Genomic DNA, 22,652 nt, shown 5'->3' with positions numbered 1-22,652 from the left:
GAATTTTACCCATCCATCTGGAGTTGGAGAAAGGTGTGATACCCCAGCAACTCTTTTAGCTAAAGGATGTCAACTAACTTTCATCGAAAACCCTGTCTCCCAAGTAGAAATACATACAAATAAGCCTCTCAGTGTAGGCAGACAGAAAAATAGTTCTGACATTGTTCAGATTGCGCCTCAAAAGTTGACTCTTAAATTGAGACCAGGTATGTTATGATTTACACGAGCATTGGCTCATGTAAATAAATCTCATGCCACACACGGTAATACCATTAGTAAGCTAACATATCTTATACCATCTTACATATCATTGATTATTATGACTCAGATTTCCCATTCTTAAGGAAGTAGAGAATCGCTGGCTTAATACACTTTTCTTCATTCACATCGGTCACTTATACTCCAAATGCGTTACTAAAATAAGCTTATCTAATAGTAAGCATTTGAATTACTCAGATGTTGTTAAGGCTTACCTCACATTTCTTTAAGCGTTGTAATGTAGCTTTAAACCCCTCTTTATTTTCTTCTCTTTTGCTAAAACCACATACAAAAAATTCAGCTTATCTTCCATCTAAATGGATGCTAGTTCTCCCAAGGAGATATAAAATATCCTAAGTTTTACCTCCTTCGGTAGCTCTAAACGCCCTGCTGAAAGATTTTCATGGGCTCATTCACTTGTAAACTTTACCAGAGAGTTTATGAAATCCTAAGTATCTTAAGTAAGTTCTCACTGAAATGAAATAGCCAGGTGGTCCAGTAATTGGCCACTCACGAAGAAGTCTCGATGTATTTTTATGGATTTGCTTTTCTTGTGGGGGCTTTGCAGGCAGTGAACAGACTCTGCAAGTGCAAGTCCGCCAGACGGAGGATTACCCGGTGGACTTGTATTACCTCATGGACCTCTCAGCCTCCATGGATGATGACCTCAACACAATCAAGGAGCTGGGCTCCCTGCTTTCCAAGGAGATGTCTAAATTAACCAGCAACTTTAGACTGGGCTTCGGCTCTTTTGTGGAAAAACCTGTCTCCCCTTTTGTGAAAACAACAGCAGAAGAAATCGCCAACCCTTGCAGGTAAGTAAATGATTCTCTGGCATCTTTGAACACTGATTTCCTGTAGAGAGAGCCCCGCTCTGAGCTGCACTTGGCAGGAGCTTGCTAACTCCCTGACATTTCCCTCCTGCCAGGCTGGATATCAGCAGCTCTCTCAGTTGCCTGGGCTCCTTGGAACCAAGTTGACTGCATCTTAATACCTGGTTCTAGTCTTGGGTTCTTGCAGCATCCTCACATCTGTCTTCCTGTGCAGCATCTTTTTCAGGATGTGGCAACTTTGGCTTTATGTTTTATAGACTAGGGAAGCAAGTCTTTCACTATAGGTTCCGATGGCCTGTCTCCAGCCACAGCCCCTTAGAGACCTTCTAGGACTAATGACCACAGCTTTCTGAGGCTGTTGGACAGTAACTTGCACTTTCTCAGAGTATCTTTCTCCTCTTCAATGACTTCTGCCAAAATTTCGTGCAGCTCCTTCTGACATACTTTGGGAAATGTGGATTTCTCTTACTGCTTGGAGAAGGACTTTGCAGCCTTCACCACTCTCCAATTCAGTAGGAAATTAAGCCTTATGGACCCCATTATAATCTGTTATTATCAGCTATTAAAACCGTTTATTATCCAGGTGATGGCCAAGGGCAAGTTGCTTTGTGATGGCTTACCTTTATAGTCAATGACATGTTCAGAATCAAATTATTCGATATCTTTCTATTAAAAAGAGCTACTGTTTGCTCTAGGCCAGACTCTGTGCTGAAGGTTTCACATACATGACCTCATTCAGTCTTCATAATAAGAACAGTTCAAAGCAGGTTTTATCATACCTATACTCAGAGGAAGTAATAGAGGCTCTGCAAGGTTAGTACTTTTCCCAAGGCCGCATGACTAATCAGTAATCTGTACCAAATCTGGGTTGGTCCCAAACCAAGCCCCTTACTACTACGAATCTAGTATATATGTAATGACTTTCCAAAAAATATATTGACTTTTAATACTTGTATACAACCAAGGCATCAATCTCTAAAAGACAAGCACCTTTATAATAACATTTAAAAACATTTCAATGTGGTTCCTAACTAGAATCTGACACAGTCAAAATAATTTGACCATGAAAGGAATTCATCACTGATTGTAACTGTTAGGGAACTGTGTTTGGTTCCAATCATCAGAGATAGTGGCTTAAAAAGAGAGAGATGTTGTTTTCTTTTCTTTTTCACATGAAGGGCGTCTAGAGAAAGGCAATTTGGGGCTGGCATGTCAGCTGGGATCTGGGTTTTTCTGCTTTCTCCTCTGTCATATTGGCTCTTGGATTTTATCTTCAAAGCCCAAGGAGTTTTCTAGGATGCTACTCATCACTTCTTCATTCCAGGCAGGAAAGAAAGAGGAAAAGAGGGGCGGATCAATAAAGGGCACTGTCTTTCTCCCCACCTTTTATTTTGAGGTATAATTGACATGTACCAAGATGCACACATCAGAAATGCTCAGTTCGATGAGTTCTGACAATTGAATATACCAACGTAATTACCACCTAAAATGTGATGTAGAACATTTCCATCACCTCAGACAGTTTCTTTGTGCCCTCTTATAGTCAGTTCCACTCCCTCATAGGTAACCACTTTCTGGTTTCCATAATTTAGATGGGTTTTTGTCTATTTTTGGATTTCATATAAATGAGATAATATAGTATATATCTTTTATTTCTGGTTTCTTTTGTTCATAATGTTTCTGAGAATCATCCATAATTTTGTATTTATCAGCAGTTTGTTCCTTTTTGTTTTAAGTAATAGTCCACCGTATGTATTTACTATACTTCATTTATTCATTCTTTCGTTGATGGACATTTGAGTTGCTTCTCACTTTTGGGCTATCATGAAAAATGCTGCTATGGTCAATCACTTGCCTATAAATTTTTGTGTATATGTATGTTTTTGTTTCTCTTGGGTAGGTACATAGAATTGGAATTACTGAATTGTGTAATAAGTGTCACATTAATTTTTAAAAGAACTATCAATTTGTTTTCCAAAGTAGATGTGATGCATCATTTCACATTTCCATCAGCAATGTGTGAGGGTTCCAATCATTCCAAATCCTTGATAACACCTAGTATGGTCAGTCTTTCTAATTTTAGTCTTTCTGATAGCTGTGTATCTTATTGTGGCTTTAATTTGCATTTCCCTTGTAACAAAAGGTGTTGAGCATCTTTTCATCTATTTTTCTCCCATTCCCATATCTTATTTTGTGAAGTATCTTTTCAAGCTTTTTGCTCGTTCTTAAAAATTAGATTTTCTTCTTAATATTGTGTCATATGAATTCTTTGTATATCCTGGATAAAAGTTCTTTGCCAAATACATGCTTTCTAAATATTTCTTCCCAGTTTGTGGGTTCTGTTTTTATTTTTCTAGTAATGCCTTTGGTCAAGGAAAAGTTTCTAATTTTGTTGGAGTCCAATTTGTCAATTTTTAATTTTATGGTTAGTGTATTTTTTGTCCTAAAAAGTCTTTGCCTAACCAAATATCCCAAATATTCTTCCTATTTTTCTTCTAGAAACTTTATGGTTCAAGCTCTTGCATTTAGGTCTATGACCTCAAGTTAGTTTTTATATTTGGAATGAGGAAAAGGCTTAGATTTGTCTTTTGTTTCCATGCAAATAGCCAATTGCTCCAGCACTACTTGTTAAGCAAGATTTTCCTTTCCACATTGAATTACCTTTATGCCTTTGTTAATAAGCAATTGAGTGCATATGTATGAGGGTAATTCTGGACACTTCATTCTGTTCCACTGATCCGTTGAATAGACCCCTGTAACCACCAATGCCTTACCATCTTTCTTACTGCAACTTTATAAAAAATCTTGAAATCAGGAGTATAAATCCTCCAACTTTGTTCCTTTTTTGTTTTGCTATTCTAGATCCTTTGCATTTCTATGGAAATTTTAGAATCAGATTCTTGATTTCTTCAAAAAACATGCTGAGATTTTGATTTGAATTGTATTGAAATCATAAGTCAATTTAGTGATAATGGACATCTTAAAAATTATGGATAATGGACATCTTCAAAAAACATGCCGAGATTTTGATTTGCATTGTATTGAAATCACAGGTCAATTTAGGGATAATGGACATCTTAAAAATACTGAATGTTCCAATCATTGCATATGACATATATTTCCATTCATTTAGATCTTGTCTTCTTTCTGTCAGTAATGGTTTGTCATTTGCAGGGTAGATATCCTACATGCCCTTTGTTTGATTTATTCCTAGGCTTTTTAAAAAATGTTATTGTTAACGGTGTTTTCTACTTGTTTGTTGAAAACATATAGAAATGCAATTGATTTTGCAGACTCACATTGTATTCTGCAAACTTGATAAATTTTCTTACTAGTTCTAGTTTAATTTTTTATACATTCCTTAGAATTTTCTCTGTACTTGATCATGTCATTTATGAGTAACAACTTCTTCCTCTTCCAATATGTATATCGTTTTGTTCTTTTTCTTGCCTTATTGCACTGATTAGGGTCATTTTAAATAGAAGTGGAGAGAGATGTCATTTATGTTGCTTGTGATTTTAGAAGGAAATCTTCAACATTTCACCATTGATTATGTTATTAGCTAGTGGTTTTTTGGATTCCTTTGATCAGATCAAGGAAGTTCCCTTCTATTCCTTGTTGGGTAAAATTTTTTAAAATCATTAATGGATGTTGAATTTTATTTCCTCGATTTAAGGAGTTTTGCCAGAAATTTTCCCCACCTCCTTATACTTGCATCTTATTGGCAGGACTTTGTTGCATGGCCACTGCTAGTTGCAAAGGAAGTATATTGTTACCCCCACATAAAGCCAGGATTCTGTTAGTAGGGAAGAAAGAAAAGACTGGATCTTTCTAGCAGTTCCAACAACACTGAACAAACAGATTTCTAGAGAACAGATTTATGCTGTATAATAAATAGTAAGATACGATTACTGTTATCAGTTGTTTGATTCGCTTGTAAAGTGAAATAAACTTGGTTCTAACAGCCTCCTAAATGTTTAATATAAAAGTGTTTCTAATGCTCTGGCCTTTTTTTTAAAATCAGAGAATATTGTACCTGTTTAAAATCTGTATTATTTAGATCTTTGGTATGTTAGATGTCTTTCTCCTGCAATAAGCTTTAGTAGAGAGTCTAGCAGTGTAGTTTCATTTAGGATTACAAAATGCTACCTCTGTCTCAGAGGGCTTGTTTAAAATCATTCTTTCTGTCACAGGCCAGATAAAATGTAGTAATATGAAATACAATAATGACAATGAGAAACAAAGAGTAAGGAATGCTGCCAGAGAAAACAATTAAAATTAACAAATAAATGGTTCAGCTAAGCGGGCAGCCCATCATCTAACAATAAGACCCCGACTTTAATCAGGTTCCTAGAAAATAGAAAGCAGTTTGGCTTTTCATAGTTCTGATTGCATTTCATTCATGCATTCATTTATTCATTCATTCATTAGACAAAAATTTACTGTGCTCCAACTCTGCACCAAGCATTGTACTAGGCATGGGGATATCTGGAAGAGAAAGATTTGTATCCAGTCCTCAAAAAGCTGAAATTCTTTGGGGAGCAGGTACTCAGTACAGCACGGTGATTTAAGAGCATGGGCTTTGCAGTCAGCCCTGGATTTGGTTCTGACTCATCTACTCACTTATAACATCATGTTAGGTGAAGAATTTCACCCTCAAAGCTTTAGTTTGGAATAACCACACTGATCATACAGCGTGGTCCTAAGGATTGGGTGAGATAATGAAGCATTTGGTCCTGGGCTTGTCAGTGAAGCCCTCCATAAATGGTAGTTACTACCAACACCAATACAGTGAAGTTAGGAGGAGACCAGACCACTGCATAAGGTGTGGTGAATGGGGTCCCAAAGGAGGATCACACATTTGATCTCTTGAAAGGTCAGTATTTTCCCATTTTCTAAAGGTGTTTCCTTTATTCTTATTGGCAAAATTCACCATTAGTTAAAATTATAAATAACGAGCTCTTTCCTGTAACATTATATTTTTTCCTTGCCCATCACATTCTTAATTCTTCCACTTTCCCTGTCCAGATACCACCTCCCAGACATATACACACCAAGAACTCAAATACCAAACATAAAAGTCAATCCTTTGATCAATCCAAACCTTATAATTATAGAATAAAATGATCTTTAGTAGGAAGGCAAGGAGAGGTAAGAGGAAAGAGTGTGGAGTTTTTCAGACCTGGGTTTAAATCATAACCTTGGACAAACAACTTACTCTCTTTGAGTTTGATATCTTCACCTATAAATGTGGATAATAATATTCACATCCTAGGGTAATCGTGACAATTAAGCTTAGACTACAACAAAAAAGTATTAATTTTCTTCCTCTCATCAACTCTTGGTATCTCTAGTTATTTTAAAATAGCGTCTCAAACTTCTAGATGTCAGGACTTTCTTACACTTTTAAAAATTAAGACCCCCAAAGAGCTTTAGATTATGTGGGTTATATCTATCAATATTTAGCATATTAGAAAATAAAACAGAAAAAATTTTAAATAATTACTTATTGGTTTGTTTAATAATAGCAATAAAAACACACTGCACATTACTATAAAAGCACATCTTTTTACAAATAATTATATTTTTCATAACAAAACAAAAATTAGCAAGAAGAGTGGCACTGTTTTACATTTTTACAAATCTCTTAAAATATCTGGTTTAATAAATATCTGGTTTAAGACAACTGGATTCTCATATCTTCTTCTGCATTTAATCTGTTGCAATATTTTGTTTTGGTTGAACTCCATGAAGAAAGACCTCACATAGATATATAATTGGAAAAAAGAAAAGCATTTGATATAAAAGAAAAGACATTTTGGCAATGTCTGTGGACATTCTTCTTTGATACTAAGTTCAAATTAGACAAGAGGTAAAAGTTAGTTTCAAGAGGCATCTGAAACAATTTCAATGAACTTTTCATAAAGCCATTGGCCTGACTTGCACTATTTTTTAAAAAGATTTTGTTGGGGCGCCTGGGTGGCACAGCGGTTAAGCATCTGCCTTCGGCTCAGCGTGTGATCCCGGCGTTATGGGATCGAGCCCCACATCAGGCTCCTCCGCTATGAGCCTGCTTCTTCCTCTCCCACTCCCCTTGCTTGTGTTCCCTCTCTCGCTGGCTGTCTCTATCTCTGTCAAATAAATAAATAAAATCTTTTTTAAAAAAAGATTTTGTTAATTTGTTTATTTGAGAGAGAGCTTGCAGGTGGCGGGAGGGGAAGAAGGAGAGGGAGAAGCAGAGAATCCCAGCACACTGTGTTGCTCAAGGAACCTGGTGCAGGGCCAGTTCCCACAGCCCATGAGATCATACATGAGCCAAAATGAAGAGTCGGAAGCTTAACTGACTGAGTCACCCAGGTGCTCCTGTCTTGCACTCTGAATGGCTCTTTTACTTATGTATGTGATTTTGTAATATAATGCTTTGGCCACTTGGAAAATATTGTTTCAGTGAATTATGTAGATCTTCCAAGTTTCATGACATAGTATAAAGAAAGTCTCATTTGTTAATATCACCATAAATCTCATCAGATAAATCTTGAAGTACTGAGAAGCTATTAATCTCATGGGTACAGATTAATGTTTTCCAAAACTTTGATTTTCTAGTTACCTCAAATTTTATCATTGGCCCCAAATACTGACAGTTGTCTTCCTTGAACTCGCAGGCTTTCCTCATGTTTAAGAGCAGGTCTGCTAAGTGCCCATGTTGGAATAATAGTCTGGGTTTAAGCATTCATTCAGGTAAAAATGTTCTATAAAAAAAGGGCCGGTTCAGCTCAAATAATTGCAAACATTTTTTTCACTATAAACATTGTACTTTGGTATGCTGCAGAAATGCTATATGTGCACTTTCCATGTAATTACACAGAAATCTTTTTTTAATTATTTAATTACTTATTTATTTTTAAGTATGCTCCATGCCCAAGATAGGGCTCAAACTTGTGACCCCAAGATCAAGAGTCACATGCTTTACCAACTGAGCCAGCCAGGTGCCCCAGAAATATATATATATATATTTTTTGGTAAGATATTATTTATTTATTTGAGAGAGAGAGTGCGCACACATAAGCAGGGGGAAGGGCAGAGGAAGAAGCAGACTCCCCACTGAGCAGGGAGCCCCACGTGGGGCTTGATCACAGGACCCTGAGATCATGACCTGAGCTGAAGACAGCGGCTTAACCCACTGAGTCACTCAGGTGCCCCAGAAATATGTATTTTTTAAAAACATGTATTCAAGGGTATAGACTTAATAAAATTAATAACTTTTACTGCTTTATCAAGGATAGTCAAATGAAACTAGCAATTTTATTATGATGCCAGGAAAAATCATAAGGACTACTAGCTGGTTTCAAGCCACTACTTTGATCCGTGTGAAGGCACCAGCAGTTTTCCTCACGATTGCTTTTGCAGCATCAGTGCAAATGTCAACACAGTGAAAATGACAAATAACATCTTTTATTATTATTAGAAAATAGTTTGACCTGAAAGCCTCTCTGAAAATGTCTGAGAGACCTTTGTGGGTCTGTGCACCACACTTTTAAAACCTCTGTTTTAATCTAATTTCAATGCTTTTTGGAGTAGCTTTCTTTCTTTATCTCCCTTGGATGTAGAGTCACTAAAAAATTTTATTTCACCATGTAAGAATGCTGAAGTGGTTTACATTTTTAAAGAAGTTTTCCTTAGGCTGTTATCTAAGACACAGTGACAAGAATATATTCTCTCCATTTCTATATTTGCAGATAGGCTGTAATGTGCATTTAAAAATATTTAATAGGGGCGCCTGGGTAGCGCAGTCGTTAAGGCGTCTGCCTTCGGCTCAGGGCGTGATCCTGGCGATCAGGGATCGAGTCCCACATCAGGCTCCTCCGCTGGGAGCCTGCTTCTTCCTCTCCCACTCCCCCTGCTGTGTTCCCTCTCTCGCTGGCTGTCTCTCTGTCACATAAATAAATAAAATCTTTAAAAAAAAAAAAAAAAAAAAAAAAAAAAAAAAATAAAAATATTTAATAGCACAAAGGTCAAATTTCCTTCCTCTATCAAACACTGTGAGAGATTTCTTTTTTAACATTATTCCATATGTGCTATGTTTTGTTTCAGGTTTTGTTTGTTTTTTAATATGACACCAACAGTGAGGGATTCATCATAATTTTGCAAAAGAGGAAACAGAACCATGAAATGCTTAGACTTCTTCTATGCACACACACATAAATATATATGAGTATACAGAATAGTTTCTTATTGCAAAGGTAATAGAAGCCCATGTGGGAATGCAGACAAAAAGAGGAAAAGGGAAATTATTTCTAATCCCACTCAAAAAAGATGGTGTTAGCCATTTGGCATGTATCACTGTAATCTTAATTTATGTATATTTATTTAAAAATCTAACCAAAAATATAAATAGCATTTTTGTATACTGTGTTTCATAATTATTCTGCATTTTAAATGCAAATCTATTGTTATCTAGGGACTCAAAATCAAATTATTTGGTGATGAGTACATACTTCCTTCAATTGCTATGCTAGAAAAGTAACAGCCAAATATGAGCCCCTATTAGAGGAAGGACTTCGACCAAAACAGGGAGAGTCTACACTCAAAATTTCCTGGCATGACCCAAGTCTGACATTCTGCTTTGCTTTAGTTACATGGGTCTCACAGCACAGGGGCCTATTTATTGAATTAAACTAACATTTCATTCCACTTTCCAAAAGCACAGAGTTCTAGTAGGATCTACCTAGCAATTCTAACCAAGAAACATGTAAATTTCTTACAAAAAGATAGGAATGCTAGTTCTTTGGTTTCAGAAGATGCTCAGTTTCCAAGAGCAGTCAGATTACAGGGACAACAGTACACGTCAGATAGTTACATGCTTTTTATCTCATGTAACCTTCACAAGAACTTTGTGAAGTCGATAGTATTATCAGTCTCATTTTACAGATGAGGATCTGAGGCCCAGCAGTGGTAAGTAGCTTGCCTAAGAATAGATAACTGTTCAGTCTTTTTGTTCTAAATTGAATGCATTTTTTTCCAACACACAACTACTTAAAATGCTATTGGGGCAATTAGAACAAATGCTAAATCATTGCCATTTAATAGGTAACAATTTGAAAAGAAAATTAAACCTCTTCCTCTTTAAAAAATGTCTCATATTTGAAGGTTGAAAAACACTTGACTGCATAAAAAGTTTTAAGGTATATATCCCAAAACAGCATAAACAAAATTAAAAGACAAACCACAAAGACAAAAGGTTAATATTTTTAAGAGAAAAGGTTCTTAAAATTAAGATAGGAAATAAAAAATATTCCAATAAGAAAATGAGCAAAGGATGGAAGCTGGTAATTGGCCAAAAAAGAAATACAAACTGTCAATAAATATGTACAAATGCACAGTCTTAGTAGCAATAAAATGGAAATTAAAAATTAAATTAAGATGTCATTTTTAACTAATCATCTGATATATTTTTATTTTATTTTGTTTTTTTCATGATGTAATTGATACAAACTTTTTGGAAAGGAGTTTGCTAATATGGATTGAAAAGTAACCCAGCAATTACCCTTGAAAGAATCAATTCTAAGCAGAGATATAATAGAGTCCGAAAGGTGTATGCAGAAGGATCACTACATTATTTAATTACAGAAAGATTTATGAAATAAATTTTTAGTAATAGATTATCAAACTGTGATATATCTTGTAACTATTAAAATTTAGATTTTTATTTTCTTCTTTACACTTTTATATTAACTCAAATTTTCTTCAGTGAACATGTATTATTCCTTTAATCAGGAAAAAAAACATATGATTCTAGATGTCATTGGCCAAATCCCTTTCTGTCCTCAAGTCTGTGCTAGACTCTGTGTAAAAGTGATTTATGTAAAAAATGACAGTAATGTTTAGTAAGCACTTACCTGAAGAGCTCATTGTGCTGTGTGCCTTCCATATTTAATCTCATTCAGGCTTTACAACAATCCTACTAAATAGATACTATCTGTGGTCAGCACTTCAGAGCTTCAGTGAAAGCTAATGCAAGATAATAAAAGAGAATAAGACTGCCTTTTGAGAATTAAAGTTAAAAATAATGAGTCAGAAGGGAAATACAAGAAGTTCCCCAGAAGCTATAGGCTGGCTCCTGGGCCCCCCAGACCAGGTGTCTTGACAGAGCTGAAAGAATGAACAGACGTAGGCTTACTCATCATAGGTTAGGGGAATGCCAAGAAAGAGCAGACCCAGAGGCAAGTATGGGCCACATGCATCCAAGAGCCTTAGCCCAGGCTCTTCCAGAGTTTCCAGTCCTGTTGGCTACCAGGGCTTCCCAAATTTTTGTTAACTAAAAAAACCAACTACAGGTGAGGGAGGAGCCAGATATGACCAAGAGCATCCATTCTGGAGATAGCTTTCTTGGGACATCTCAGAGAGCTGCGGTCCTCCAACTCCCCTTGTTCTGAAGCCTGAGGACATTTTGGATTATGACCTACTTTCCATGAAAGTCTACTGACAGGAAGAAAATAGCTACCTTTGCAGACACCAGCATTTCGGTCCCAGCAGAGCTCCACTTCCCAGTGTGAACTAATCCGGAGTCATTCTGATTGTATAGTAGATTCTCATCATTCGTGGGAGTCTTGCTCTATAAAGTCTCCTCAAACACTGACTTAGCCAATGCTAAAACTACTGCTCCAAGGGGAAACACAGAATTAGGCTCATGTGAGCCTCTGGCCATTTTTTTTTTCCAATTGATCAATACGTAACTTTATTTTCTGTGTCTTTCTGTTTAAAAACAACTGAATATATATTATTGATTCATTAGCATTGTACTCACAGCCAACAACACTATATAAGTCACACCAGAACAAAGCTTATCTAACACACATATTTTCTCTGTAAGGCCCATAACAGCCTTCCCGCACTTACAAACACTAGACAACACTTCAACACTACACTTGAGGGCCATTCTAAGCAGCAAAATGTGCCCAAAAAAAGCACAAAAATGAAAAAAAAAATTGGCACCAAATAGACCACAAAAGGGACACTTGCTTACAGTTGGAGAGCTGAAGCGAGAACACAGAGCCTTGTTTCACCTCCGCTGGGAACCTGCGAACCAGGCGACTCAAATTTTTTGCCACTCTGTGTGTGTACATGAATGATTCAGAAAATACCGAAGGTATTGATTGGGGGGTTAGAAATAAACTTTAGTGAGTAGGTGAATTTGCAGATATGGAATCTGAATACTGAAGACGGTCTACCTCAGGCAAATGAACTTGGTGGACAGGAGCCTCACTCTGAAAGATGCTCCAGCTCTTCGTGTGCTCGCAAGACAGGCCCTGAACCTCGAAAGCTGCTCTTACAAGAGTCAACCAGCTCTCTCCAGGCGGCATAGCACAACCCCACTGGGGCCACCCTTTGGTGTCTCTGTACTTCTATACAACTGTTTTTCAAACATTAGAATGCATAAGGAAGATTTGAATGCATCAGGGAGCCCATCCCTCACATTTCTCACTTAGTAAGTCTGGAAGAATATCCCAGATTTTGCATTTATAACAAGTTCCCATGTGATGTTCGTGCGGCTCGTCCAAGGACTGCACTTAAGAACCTCTGCTCTGTACCATTTTCTCCATTTTACAAATGAACACCTGAAGCTCAGAAGGATTGAGCAACTTGTCCAAACTCTCATCCACGACTACTAACTGGCTTTCAGAATAAGATGTGGCTGAATTCATGATCAGCTTTTTCTGTTCAACTGCAATATCTTTGGGGCAGATCTCATCCTAACATTTCTCCCATGTGGCAATTGTTTTAAGAGATAGTTTTATTCCTACCCACGTCCACAACAGTCTGTTCAGCCATAGTCGAGTTGAGCTCCAGAACCAAGAGCCCTGCTGTGATTTTGGGGCCCTTGGCAGTCAGGGCTGGGAGTACAGGAAGGAGCAGAGAAGAAAGAAGATGGGTATCTCTCTCAATCTTGCTACAAGGTGACTCATACTTGATAACAGCTTAAGCTATCAGAATACAAAGGAATTGTTGTCATCACAGAAACTTAATGGTAGATTTTGGTTGAGAAGCACTAGAAGGTAGTGATTACACACACACACACACACACACACACACACACACACACACACACACACAGAGGAGTGGGGAGTCCGACCTGATTATCTGTTATCTGAGCTTGAGCCAAAGTAAAAAGCACAGTAAGCACTCAGTAGTAGCTAATACGGTCAATTTGGAAGGGGTAAGTGGGAAATGCTGAAACAAGCTTAACGGGGAGACGGAGAACGAAGTTCCAGAGTCAGGCTCTTAAGGAAAATCCACCTTCACTTAAGATGAAGTTGCTAGGCTACTAGGTCCATTACTTGTGTGTGGTATCACATTTCATTAAGAACATTTTCACATCTTACCTTTGCAGTAGTATTCCATACTTCTGCTTACCTACATTTGGATTCAAGCACATTTTGCCATTGACGAATGATGCTGAAAGATTCAATGAAATTGTGAAGAATCAGAAAATTTCTGCTAATATTGACACACCAGAAGGTGGATTTGATGCAATTATGCAAGCTGCTGTGTGTAAGGTATGCTGAGGGATAACACAAATTGAGTCTCTTATTAGCAAATCTACTTTGAAAAGCTTAGCTAACTTTATCTTTCCTTTAATTGCCATATTTTTACATTTCTTAAAACATAAAATTTCCAAAAATTTGTAATTTAGTCATGTTGAAACTGACACTTTTTTATGTCTGATATTCAAATAATCTAATAACATTAGAGTAGTGTTGGGAAAAATTGATTAATTTTCAAAGATCAAGATTAGATTATTTTTGAATTAACCATGCTAAAAATAAAAACCACAGGCAGAAATTAACGAAAAAAGTAAAAATGTCTTGAGTCAGTGTAAACTTCTACATAAGAATAGATATTTATTGTTTTGAAACAACAAAATCGGTATCAGAAGCTACATTGTCCCTACAACAATGCAGGAACACCACTCCTCCTTGATAATCAGACAGGTATCAAAGGGAATGACTGCCCTGTCTTCAGATGACAGCTCTTCCTGGAAAATACCAGGAAACAGACAGTGCTGAAAGTCCTGGACGGTTGGGGTGGTGGGGGGGCGAGGTATTAGGGAAAGAAGAAAAAGGATAAAGTGGGATGGCCCTGCCAGGATGACTTTTTGTCCCACTAGTTCCTGAACTAATATCAACTAAAGGGGAGAGCTCTGCTAAGAAACAGACAACAGATCATCTTAAAAAGCCATATGCTGGGGATCATACTTTGATAACCATTTCCTATCTTTGTATTACATTTATAATTTTTGGATGGTATCAGTAGAAAGAGAAAAATGTGCCTAATTTTGGGTGACATTTTAATAAAACAGGCATCCTTTAAGTCCATTGTGTATTGCATTCTTACTAGCTTTTCTTCAGCTTGGATTTGGGATAATCTATGACCTCCCTCATTCCCTCTACTCATTTTTCTGGTAAATTGAAAGTTGGACAGTAAAAATAATTAACTATACAAAAATCAAGATCAACTGGATAGTGATTATAGTGGAACTATTTTTTCTGAAACATAAATCATCAGAAAGTGTTATCCAAGAAAAAGCAACTGCCATACAATTTCATGTTTTAAATACATTAATAATCATCAACTCACAATAGATGAAAAAGGCCAAAACAGATAGATCTGCAATATAGTTTTTGTAATCTGAATGTGTCCAGTCATAATTGATCCACTCTCAATAAATGCCTGCCTCTATCCCACATGACCCAAATGTTTCTTTCTCACTGTAGGAAAAGATTGGCTGGCGGAATGATTCCCTCCATCTCCTGGTCTTTGTGAGTGATGCCGATTCTCATTTTGGAATGGATAGCAAACTGGCAGGCATTGTCATTCCTAACGATGGTCTCTGTCACTTGGACAGCAAGAATGAGTACTCCATGTCAACTCTCTTGGTGTGTAACCTGCGCTCTACACGGTTTCCAGGGCTGCAAGTAGGCAAATGAAGCAACAATCACTGCAATACACAACATAACCCACATTTTTTTTGGTGAAAGCAGTACACATTTTCTGCTTTGAGACGAACAAATTGCCCTTAGAGCTTCCCATAGGAACACAGGTGGGTGGTGGGGATATGGTGAGAAGTTTGGGTCTACTATGGCTTGAATGATCCCAGAACCTCCCTGATTTCTCACAAAGCCCAAGGTCAGTAAAAAGCAGTGCCATCGGCTCATTCTGTTCTCAATGACAGCCCCAGAAAGGGGAGCTGAGGCCAAAACAACAATCACCTAGGAGTTTCTGTGAATGATACGTCCCAGAGTCACGGCCCTAAATAACATCATGCTTTTATGCACCATGGTGCTCCATGGGGAACGGCTGTCAAGTACTGCTTGGCTGGTGTTTATTCACATTTGGCTTATTTTTGTCATTTAAAACATCATCTTAAAAATGCTGGTAACATTCAAAGGGTGGGAAAAAAGCTCTTGACTTGTGTAAAATAACGTAAAATTTTCAGAGCTCTCTGACGTACATGATCGCATTTGATACTCCTCAGGACCCTAGGTATCTGTTTTCCTTGACTTGTGTAAAATAACATAAAATTTTCAGAGCTCTTTGACATACATGATCGCATTTGATACTCCTCAGGACCCTAGGTATCTGTTTTCCTTGAATGGATCACGAGGCTGCCATGCTTGTGCACATGTTGTTCCCTCTGTCTGGAATGCCCTTCCCTCCGAGGCTGCTGAGAGACTCTCGATTATCCTTTAAAATCCAACTCAATCATGACTGCTCCCAGAGAGGCCTATTTGCCCTTTACTGAGCCCCAAAGTGATCATCCCTCCCCTCGCTCTAGTACATAGATCTCTTCTTACCCATCGCTATGTGGAAATGTGTTTGCTTATGTTCGTCTGTCTTTCTCTAATATGCATTCCTTGGGACCAGGACTGGTGTATTACCTCTATTTCCTGCCAGCACAGTGTCCAGAACACAGTGGGAGCTGACTATGTATGAAATAAAATTGAATTATGAAGCAGCACCCTGGAAAGGTCATATTATCTCCATTTAACACTTGGGGAAATATGGCACAGAGAATTCAAGTGACTTTATAAAATAACAATGCTATAGGAATGTATATAAGAGAGAGAAGGAGAGAGAGAGAGAGAGAGAGAAAGAGAGAGAGAAGAGAACCCAGAATACTAATATCAGATTGGAAAAACTATTCTCTAAAGAAAGAATTCAGCGAGATAACACATGTGTATGTGTGTGTGTGTGTGTGTGTGTGTGTGTGTGTGTGTGTATATATATATATATATGATGCTAATTGGTTTTTTTAAAAACTAATGATTCACAAATCACCTGCTACCATTCCTTGACTTAAATTGCTAAACTTCAACCATGAGTGTTTTCCCCTAAATTCTGATCAATATTAGTCCTCAAAATTTTATCACATAAGTTGCCTTTCCATATTACAATATCCATGAGAATAGCCACATTTCCTTTGAGTGCCAAGAAATTGTGAGACATAGATCTCTTTCTTATTACTTTTTCTTGTAACTATTCAAATGCTCCATTAATAGACGTCTTGGAAAAAGCAGGATCATAGAAGCAAACATTACTTGTTGCTTCGTATGACCTTCTAATAAGTGTTCAATTCATTGTTGCCCAGTAAGTTGCTGCAAATGCACAGAAGTCATGGGTTATCTCCATGCCTACAGCATAGTTCCCCAGGTCCTTTGAGTAATTCCTATGCACGCAACACTGGGCTTGGCTTCTGGGGCCACAAAATAATAGGACATGGTCCCTGTCTTTGAGGAACACACACACAATATAATTGCGTGAATTGAGCCAAATGATCTACGTCAAATAGAAAACGACATTTGTCCACCTACGAAGGGCTTCATGGTGTGATCCTTGCTACACACCCACAGCAGCTGAAAATGCAAGAACGTGTCGTTAGGAGGGGCCAGCGTTGGGGGAATTCAGGCTTAAAGGTCAATGATTGTTGGTGTTTGGGCAGTTGAAAAAGAAGGGAACACTAAATATGTCAGCCTCTGGAAAATTTATATTACCTGGATTCTACTTACTGTTTATTAATAAAAATCCAAATTGGATGGCAAGCACATATTACACAGCCAGATATGCAGCTGGTTCATCTACCTGAGTATTTTAGGCGAAACTGTACTTTTCCCTCAACTTGAATCTGGGGCCTAATGAAGCTCTTAGGCAGAATTATTCCCAGCATGCTGAGAATATGTGAACATGTTAGTGTCCAGGAAAGCGTACTTATCAGCGTTCCTCCACTTTGGCTGACTTCGCGACCAACATATTCTTAGTTTCATTGTTTGCAGGCTACTCTTTCATTGAGTTTCCTCTTTGTACATTATCCACATTTGGAGTCTTACAACAGCCAAATGTGCTGTACCTTTTTTAACTTTAGAAAGTAATCAAATTTGACAATTTATACCTTCTTTAGTTTTTAAAGAACTCATATCACTTGGGAATTAATGTGTCAATGAGAAAAAGGTACAATGTGTTTTCAGCTGTCCTGTAAATATATTGCAGGATCCCATAAAACTGATCACTGACATCAAAAAGTCAGTAAGATCAAACCCGAAACTGGCGCAGGAGTGTCACAGATCAGATGGACACAGGAACTGTAGTGTATCATTCCTCAGCAGGCTGCCCTTTCCTCGGCCCTCAGCCCTCAGCCCGCCTCATCCAATTCCAGTAGGAGTTTCTGAGCTACCTGAGTCCCCTCAGTCACGTCTGTCATCATCTATCTGCTCCTCCCCTGACTCTAACAAACATTCTCTACAGCTTGAGCCTGCTGCCAAGTGGCACTTAGAAGAACTGTGTCTCTACCCTTGAAAATCTGACACACTATAAGTCTTTAAATAAATTCCAAGTGCTCTCCTTAGAAGTGACAGACCACAATGCACCACATTGCTGGGCACTGACTCTTAGGAATTAATTGGATTTACAAGATTTAGGCAACAATTATTAAACCAATTAAGTGACTAATGTTAACTGTGATTTTTTTTTAACTTAGAACCAAAGCAAAATGCCAATGATATGTTTGATATCTTTGATATCTTTGAAAGAAGTATTCCTCTCTTTATTTTACATACTCGTGTTAAGATGATACTTAAATTCTTTATGTCAATTTTAGGAATATCCAACAATTGGACAACTCATTGATAAACTGGTGCAAAATAACGTGCTATTAATCTTTGCCGTAACCCAAGAACAAGTTCATCTATATGAGGTAAGTAAACACCATTTGGGGAATTCCTTCAAGGAGATTACTTGACATGAAACTTTAACATGAACTCTGAGGGTTTAATGCATGGAATGCCATTAGAAAATCGTGAACACATGACAAATATACTGGACACTTGGTAGAGTGGATTCGGTTACTATCTGCAATTTAAATTACAAGCCCAGGGCTGCGATGGAGAGTGGGGGACAGATATGGTAGGGCAAGGAAGAAAGAACTCGAGAATGACATGGTAAGTTGTAAGAGCACCAATGAATGGAGGAGCACCTGTCTAACAGAAATCAGTCTGTCTTCCCTTGAACTGTTCCATCTGATGAGGAGGGGGTTAACAGAGAATAGGAGCGGAATTGACTTGAAACTTTCAGACGCCTACAAATCAGATGCATAGAAAATACATTAGTAGAGGGGCGCCTGGGTGGCACAGCGGTTAAGCGTCTGCCTTCGGCTCAGGGCGTGATCCCGGCGTTATGGGATCGAGCCCCACATCAGGCTCCTCCGCTATGAGCCTGCTTCTTCCTCTCCCACTCCCCCTGCTTGTGTTCCCTCTCTCGCTGGCTGTCTATCTCTGTCGAATAAATAAATAAAATCTTCAAAAAAAAAAAAAAAGAAAAGAAAAGAAAATACATAAGTAGAGACACAATTTCAACCATTGAGAAGTAAGAAGTTGAAAGGAAAAACTTGTTAAATTGGTCCAAAATATATTTTCTCCCTCCTACTAGCTGGATTTGCAGTTCAAGTTTTTGGATAGAAACACCAGATGCAGAAAGGGAACTGTTTTATTAGATGCACTAATGTTCATAAACCACTGCCTAAACTGTAAAATGCACAGGCAAACACAAAAGGTTTCTGTGGTTGTATTCCAGCCTATGAAAACAGTAGGTCAAATACCATGAATCAAGGTAGTAGCAAATGCTTTATTCCTAAAGGGTGGTTTCACAAAGAAGTAAGGAATCTCCAGCCTGGCCCTGAGAAAATGTAGAGAAAATAGGTGTACATTAAATTGTCTATGCCTTCTATGCAGAAGCTTCAAATACTCCTAAATTCAGAGTCTGACCTTCCTTTGAAAGGACCCCTTAACTCTCTTGGTGACTTTACAGGGCTCAGGAAACTCAGATTATTTCACAGAAGGCTTTGATTAAATGCCACTCACTGCTAAGGACAGTACAGCCCATGAACTTGCATTGGGTTCTGTAGAAAGGATCCAGGAGGAGATCCTATCTTGCATTTTTAATGAGAGCAGGGTATTGTACTCCAGGTGAGTTTGCCTTCTGCTGAAAACCAAAAAAGTCCTTTGCAATCAAGCTGCATACTCAAGTCCTTTGTTCTACTCAGAGACCATGTGGGTTCACCTGATCTGGGCATTTTTTTAAGGCTCTTTAGTATGTGATACTTGTTTCCAGTGGTTTTAAGTAGTCGAGTTGCATTAAGATTAAAAAAAAAATATACCCCAATTACAATAGTGCACCTCTTCTGTCTTTGATCCTTAAGGCTAGAGTGGAAGGACCTTGGGGGTCACAACACCTCCTCCACAGCCAGTTCCTGTTTAGAAGTGGGAGGAGGGTTGTACAGAACTTTTCTTAAAAGGGGAGTCTGGGAAATAGGATCGGTGATCGAGAACAGAGTCGTCCGTAACTCACTTCGGTATAGTCTCTAAGACTCACAACTCCTTTACACACCTCCTCAAAACTGCTACTAAAAAGACAGAACATGAAAAATAACCACGTGGCAAAACAGAATCTGTCAGATTTAAGTTCCTTAGAAGCCGACGGTTCCCCGTTGCAAAGGAAATGATCATTTCCAAGGAAAACACCAGATTAGAGCCTGCCTCTAATGTAACAGCAAGACATTTATTTTGCCTGCCTACTAATCTCATTATGAGGCAAATTTATGTTTTGTCATGATCTGTGGTCTTTACCATCCAGGCTCCACTAAATTCAAAGGGACATTGTCAGGGAGCCACGCAGCAGACCAGGGCAGCAGCCCACTCTATGACTCTGATGCTTTCTTTCATCATTTCATCTCTATTTTGATGGACTCATCATTCCATCTGCTTTTGTGGGGGCAGGCGGGGGCAGTCGGGTCTAAAAATAATGACAGCGACATTGCACTTCCCTGAAGGTTTCATACAGCATGAAAATGCCGATCTCTTGTTTTACTGGTAATGAAAACTGAAAATAAACCAATAATGGCTTGCCTTGCCCTTCCATTTAAATCTCTTAGAAGGAGACCTCTGTGAGCAGGAGTCCCATGCAAGCTGATGTTTGGATAGCTGTGATAGAAGGAACATGACTACTAAGAATCCCTGAAAAATGAAACCAGTGATAGGATAAATAAAGCAACTAAGTGGGTGGGTCTATGGAAATTCCAGAAGGCAATGTGCTTGCCCCAGGTCTGTGTTAAGCATAGTTATGTGCACACACTCCAGGCAGGGGATGGCTCAGATTCAATGGCGGCCCCTCTTGCAGCAAATATGATTTATGTTGTCCATTCATGGAATGCAGGAAAAATTTGGTTTGGGTTGTGGGGTTTTTTTGGGTTTTTTTTTTTTGTAACTTTGGTAAGATGCTCTGGACTGTCCAGATATGTAGTGTTGCTGTACTTTGTGGTAACAAAGAAGAACAGACAATGGAAAGGAAAAAAGTAAGCAGCTTTGCAGTCAGTTCAATACGACAGCAGTGTGCACCCCAGACTCCAGCAAACAGATGATTTTGAACAAACTTATTATTATGAATAGATGCCTGTTTGTCCAATTACAGGGTTCAAAAGATAATGATAGATAATAGACCGAGCAGTAGGTAGCATATTACATTCTAGTGCTAAACACCATTTTGAATCAGGATTCAATTACCCAAGCTTAAAAAAAAAAAATTATCTCCTCTGTTGTTTTCAAATGTTTACTGTTAATTTACATTAAGATAGTATCAGGCTACTAAAGCCTGACTGTCTAATTTGACTAGTCTTTTCTTCCTAGTGAGATATTGAGATAAAAAACAATTAAATTAGCATTCTTAACTACATTGTCAAATCATATTATTTATCACCTGGGATTAGTTGCAAGACTTTGAAATATTCTAATCTTTCAAAATGTCTACATCTGGCTGGAAAAGATGAGTTTTGTGAAGTTGATTAACGATAATTATTATATAACCTAGTATTTACAATGTAATGTTGAAACATTAGAAAGTAAACTAGACATTGGTAATGGACACTGCCAGTTTAGTTGCTAACATTTATGACTGCTAATTGATGTCCCTGTGGTTATTAGGACAGAGTGATGTATCTAAAGCACAGGGACAGGGGACCCGTGCTGGTTTTAATACCACCAAAGGGCCCTTCTCTCTAGAGGTGAAATGCCCTCAATGATTGCCTCTTTGAGGAGAATAGTGGGTTTTGCTCATCTTTCTGTTTAGGCTATTTCCAAATACACGGTAGATTTTCATCTTTAGTCAAATTGGGCCAAAGTTTCTAAATAGTAATTTGGAGTTTCATGTGACAAATACCTGTCAAAGCCGAGGGAGCCCATATACACAAGCAGGGAGAGGTGTGCCTGACCCATTGCTATAATCCTTTGCAGCCCTGGCTGTCCCCTCCTCCACCCCTTCCACGTTGGACCCAGATGGCACCAGAGGAAAGGAACTCTCTGCCATCACCCTTGGGACCACCTTGTTGGATAAGCTCAAGAGCCTTCTTATTAGGCCACAAAAGGAAAACCCCTGAGCAAGTACCCCCATTTGATGATCATTGTTATCTAAGAACAAGCATAAAGAGTAGCCACAACATGCTATGAGCCTGCTGTTTTTGTGTGGCTTGTGAATATTATCTATCACATAAAGTTTCATTTTTTCAAGAATCAATAACCCAGTTTTTATTTCACCCCTTCTTTCCTTTTTGCTCATCGTCTGAGCTTTTCAGTGCAGCAAGAGAGTTGAAAGGAGGCAGAGAATTAGAGAGGGAGATAAAACAAAAATTGGACCCTTTTGCTGTCTGTTAGCCCGTTCTATTATTGTTTTGTTTTATAATGTTCACTACTGGAAAAGATCAAAACAATTTTGTTCTGATGAAAATCCCTTTTTCTCTGGCTTCAATTTTGACAAAATAAAAGGACTGGACCAGATGACCTCCAGCTTTAGTAGTCAGTGACTCTCAACCTGGAGGAGGGAAATCACCATGAATTCCAATGATCTACACACCAAGTCCAGCTAGCCAAAATACAGCTAATTTTAGGGCATGGACAAAAAAGTTGTTCTTTATCCTATCAACCCCATCCTGTAAAGAAGTATTCCAAATTTATGCTTTTAGTGAAT

The 22,652-nt window shown here is 38.1% G+C and overlaps 1 protein-coding gene across 6 annotated transcripts in view; it reads left to right on the top strand.

The window, feature by feature from the left end:
* Positions 1–22,652, top strand: part of ITGB6 (integrin subunit beta 6) — a 125,754-nt gene that overhangs the window by 54,229 nt on the left and 48,873 nt on the right. For 5 of the 6 annotated variants that reach the window (XM_048214338.2, XM_044381536.3, XM_044381537.3 and 2 more), the window contains 5 exons: positions 2–206; positions 827–1,073; positions 13,480–13,645; positions 14,864–15,025; positions 18,241–18,336. In XM_048214338.2, the coding sequence (XP_048070295.1) occupies positions 2–206; positions 827–1,073; positions 13,480–13,645; positions 14,864–15,025; positions 18,241–18,336 (876 nt within the window). The remainder of the gene's footprint in view (position 1; positions 207–826; positions 1,074–13,479; positions 13,646–14,863; positions 15,026–18,240; positions 18,337–22,652) is intronic. The other variant, XM_026492703.4, reaches the window with a different exon arrangement.

This window comes from Ursus arctos, unplaced genomic scaffold, assembly GCF_023065955.2.
Source record: "Ursus arctos isolate Adak ecotype North America unplaced genomic scaffold, UrsArc2.0 scaffold_1, whole genome shotgun sequence".
Lineage (NCBI taxonomy): Eukaryota > Metazoa > Chordata > Mammalia > Carnivora > Ursidae > Ursus > Ursus arctos.
This window is presented reverse-complemented; position numbering and strand designations above follow the sequence as displayed.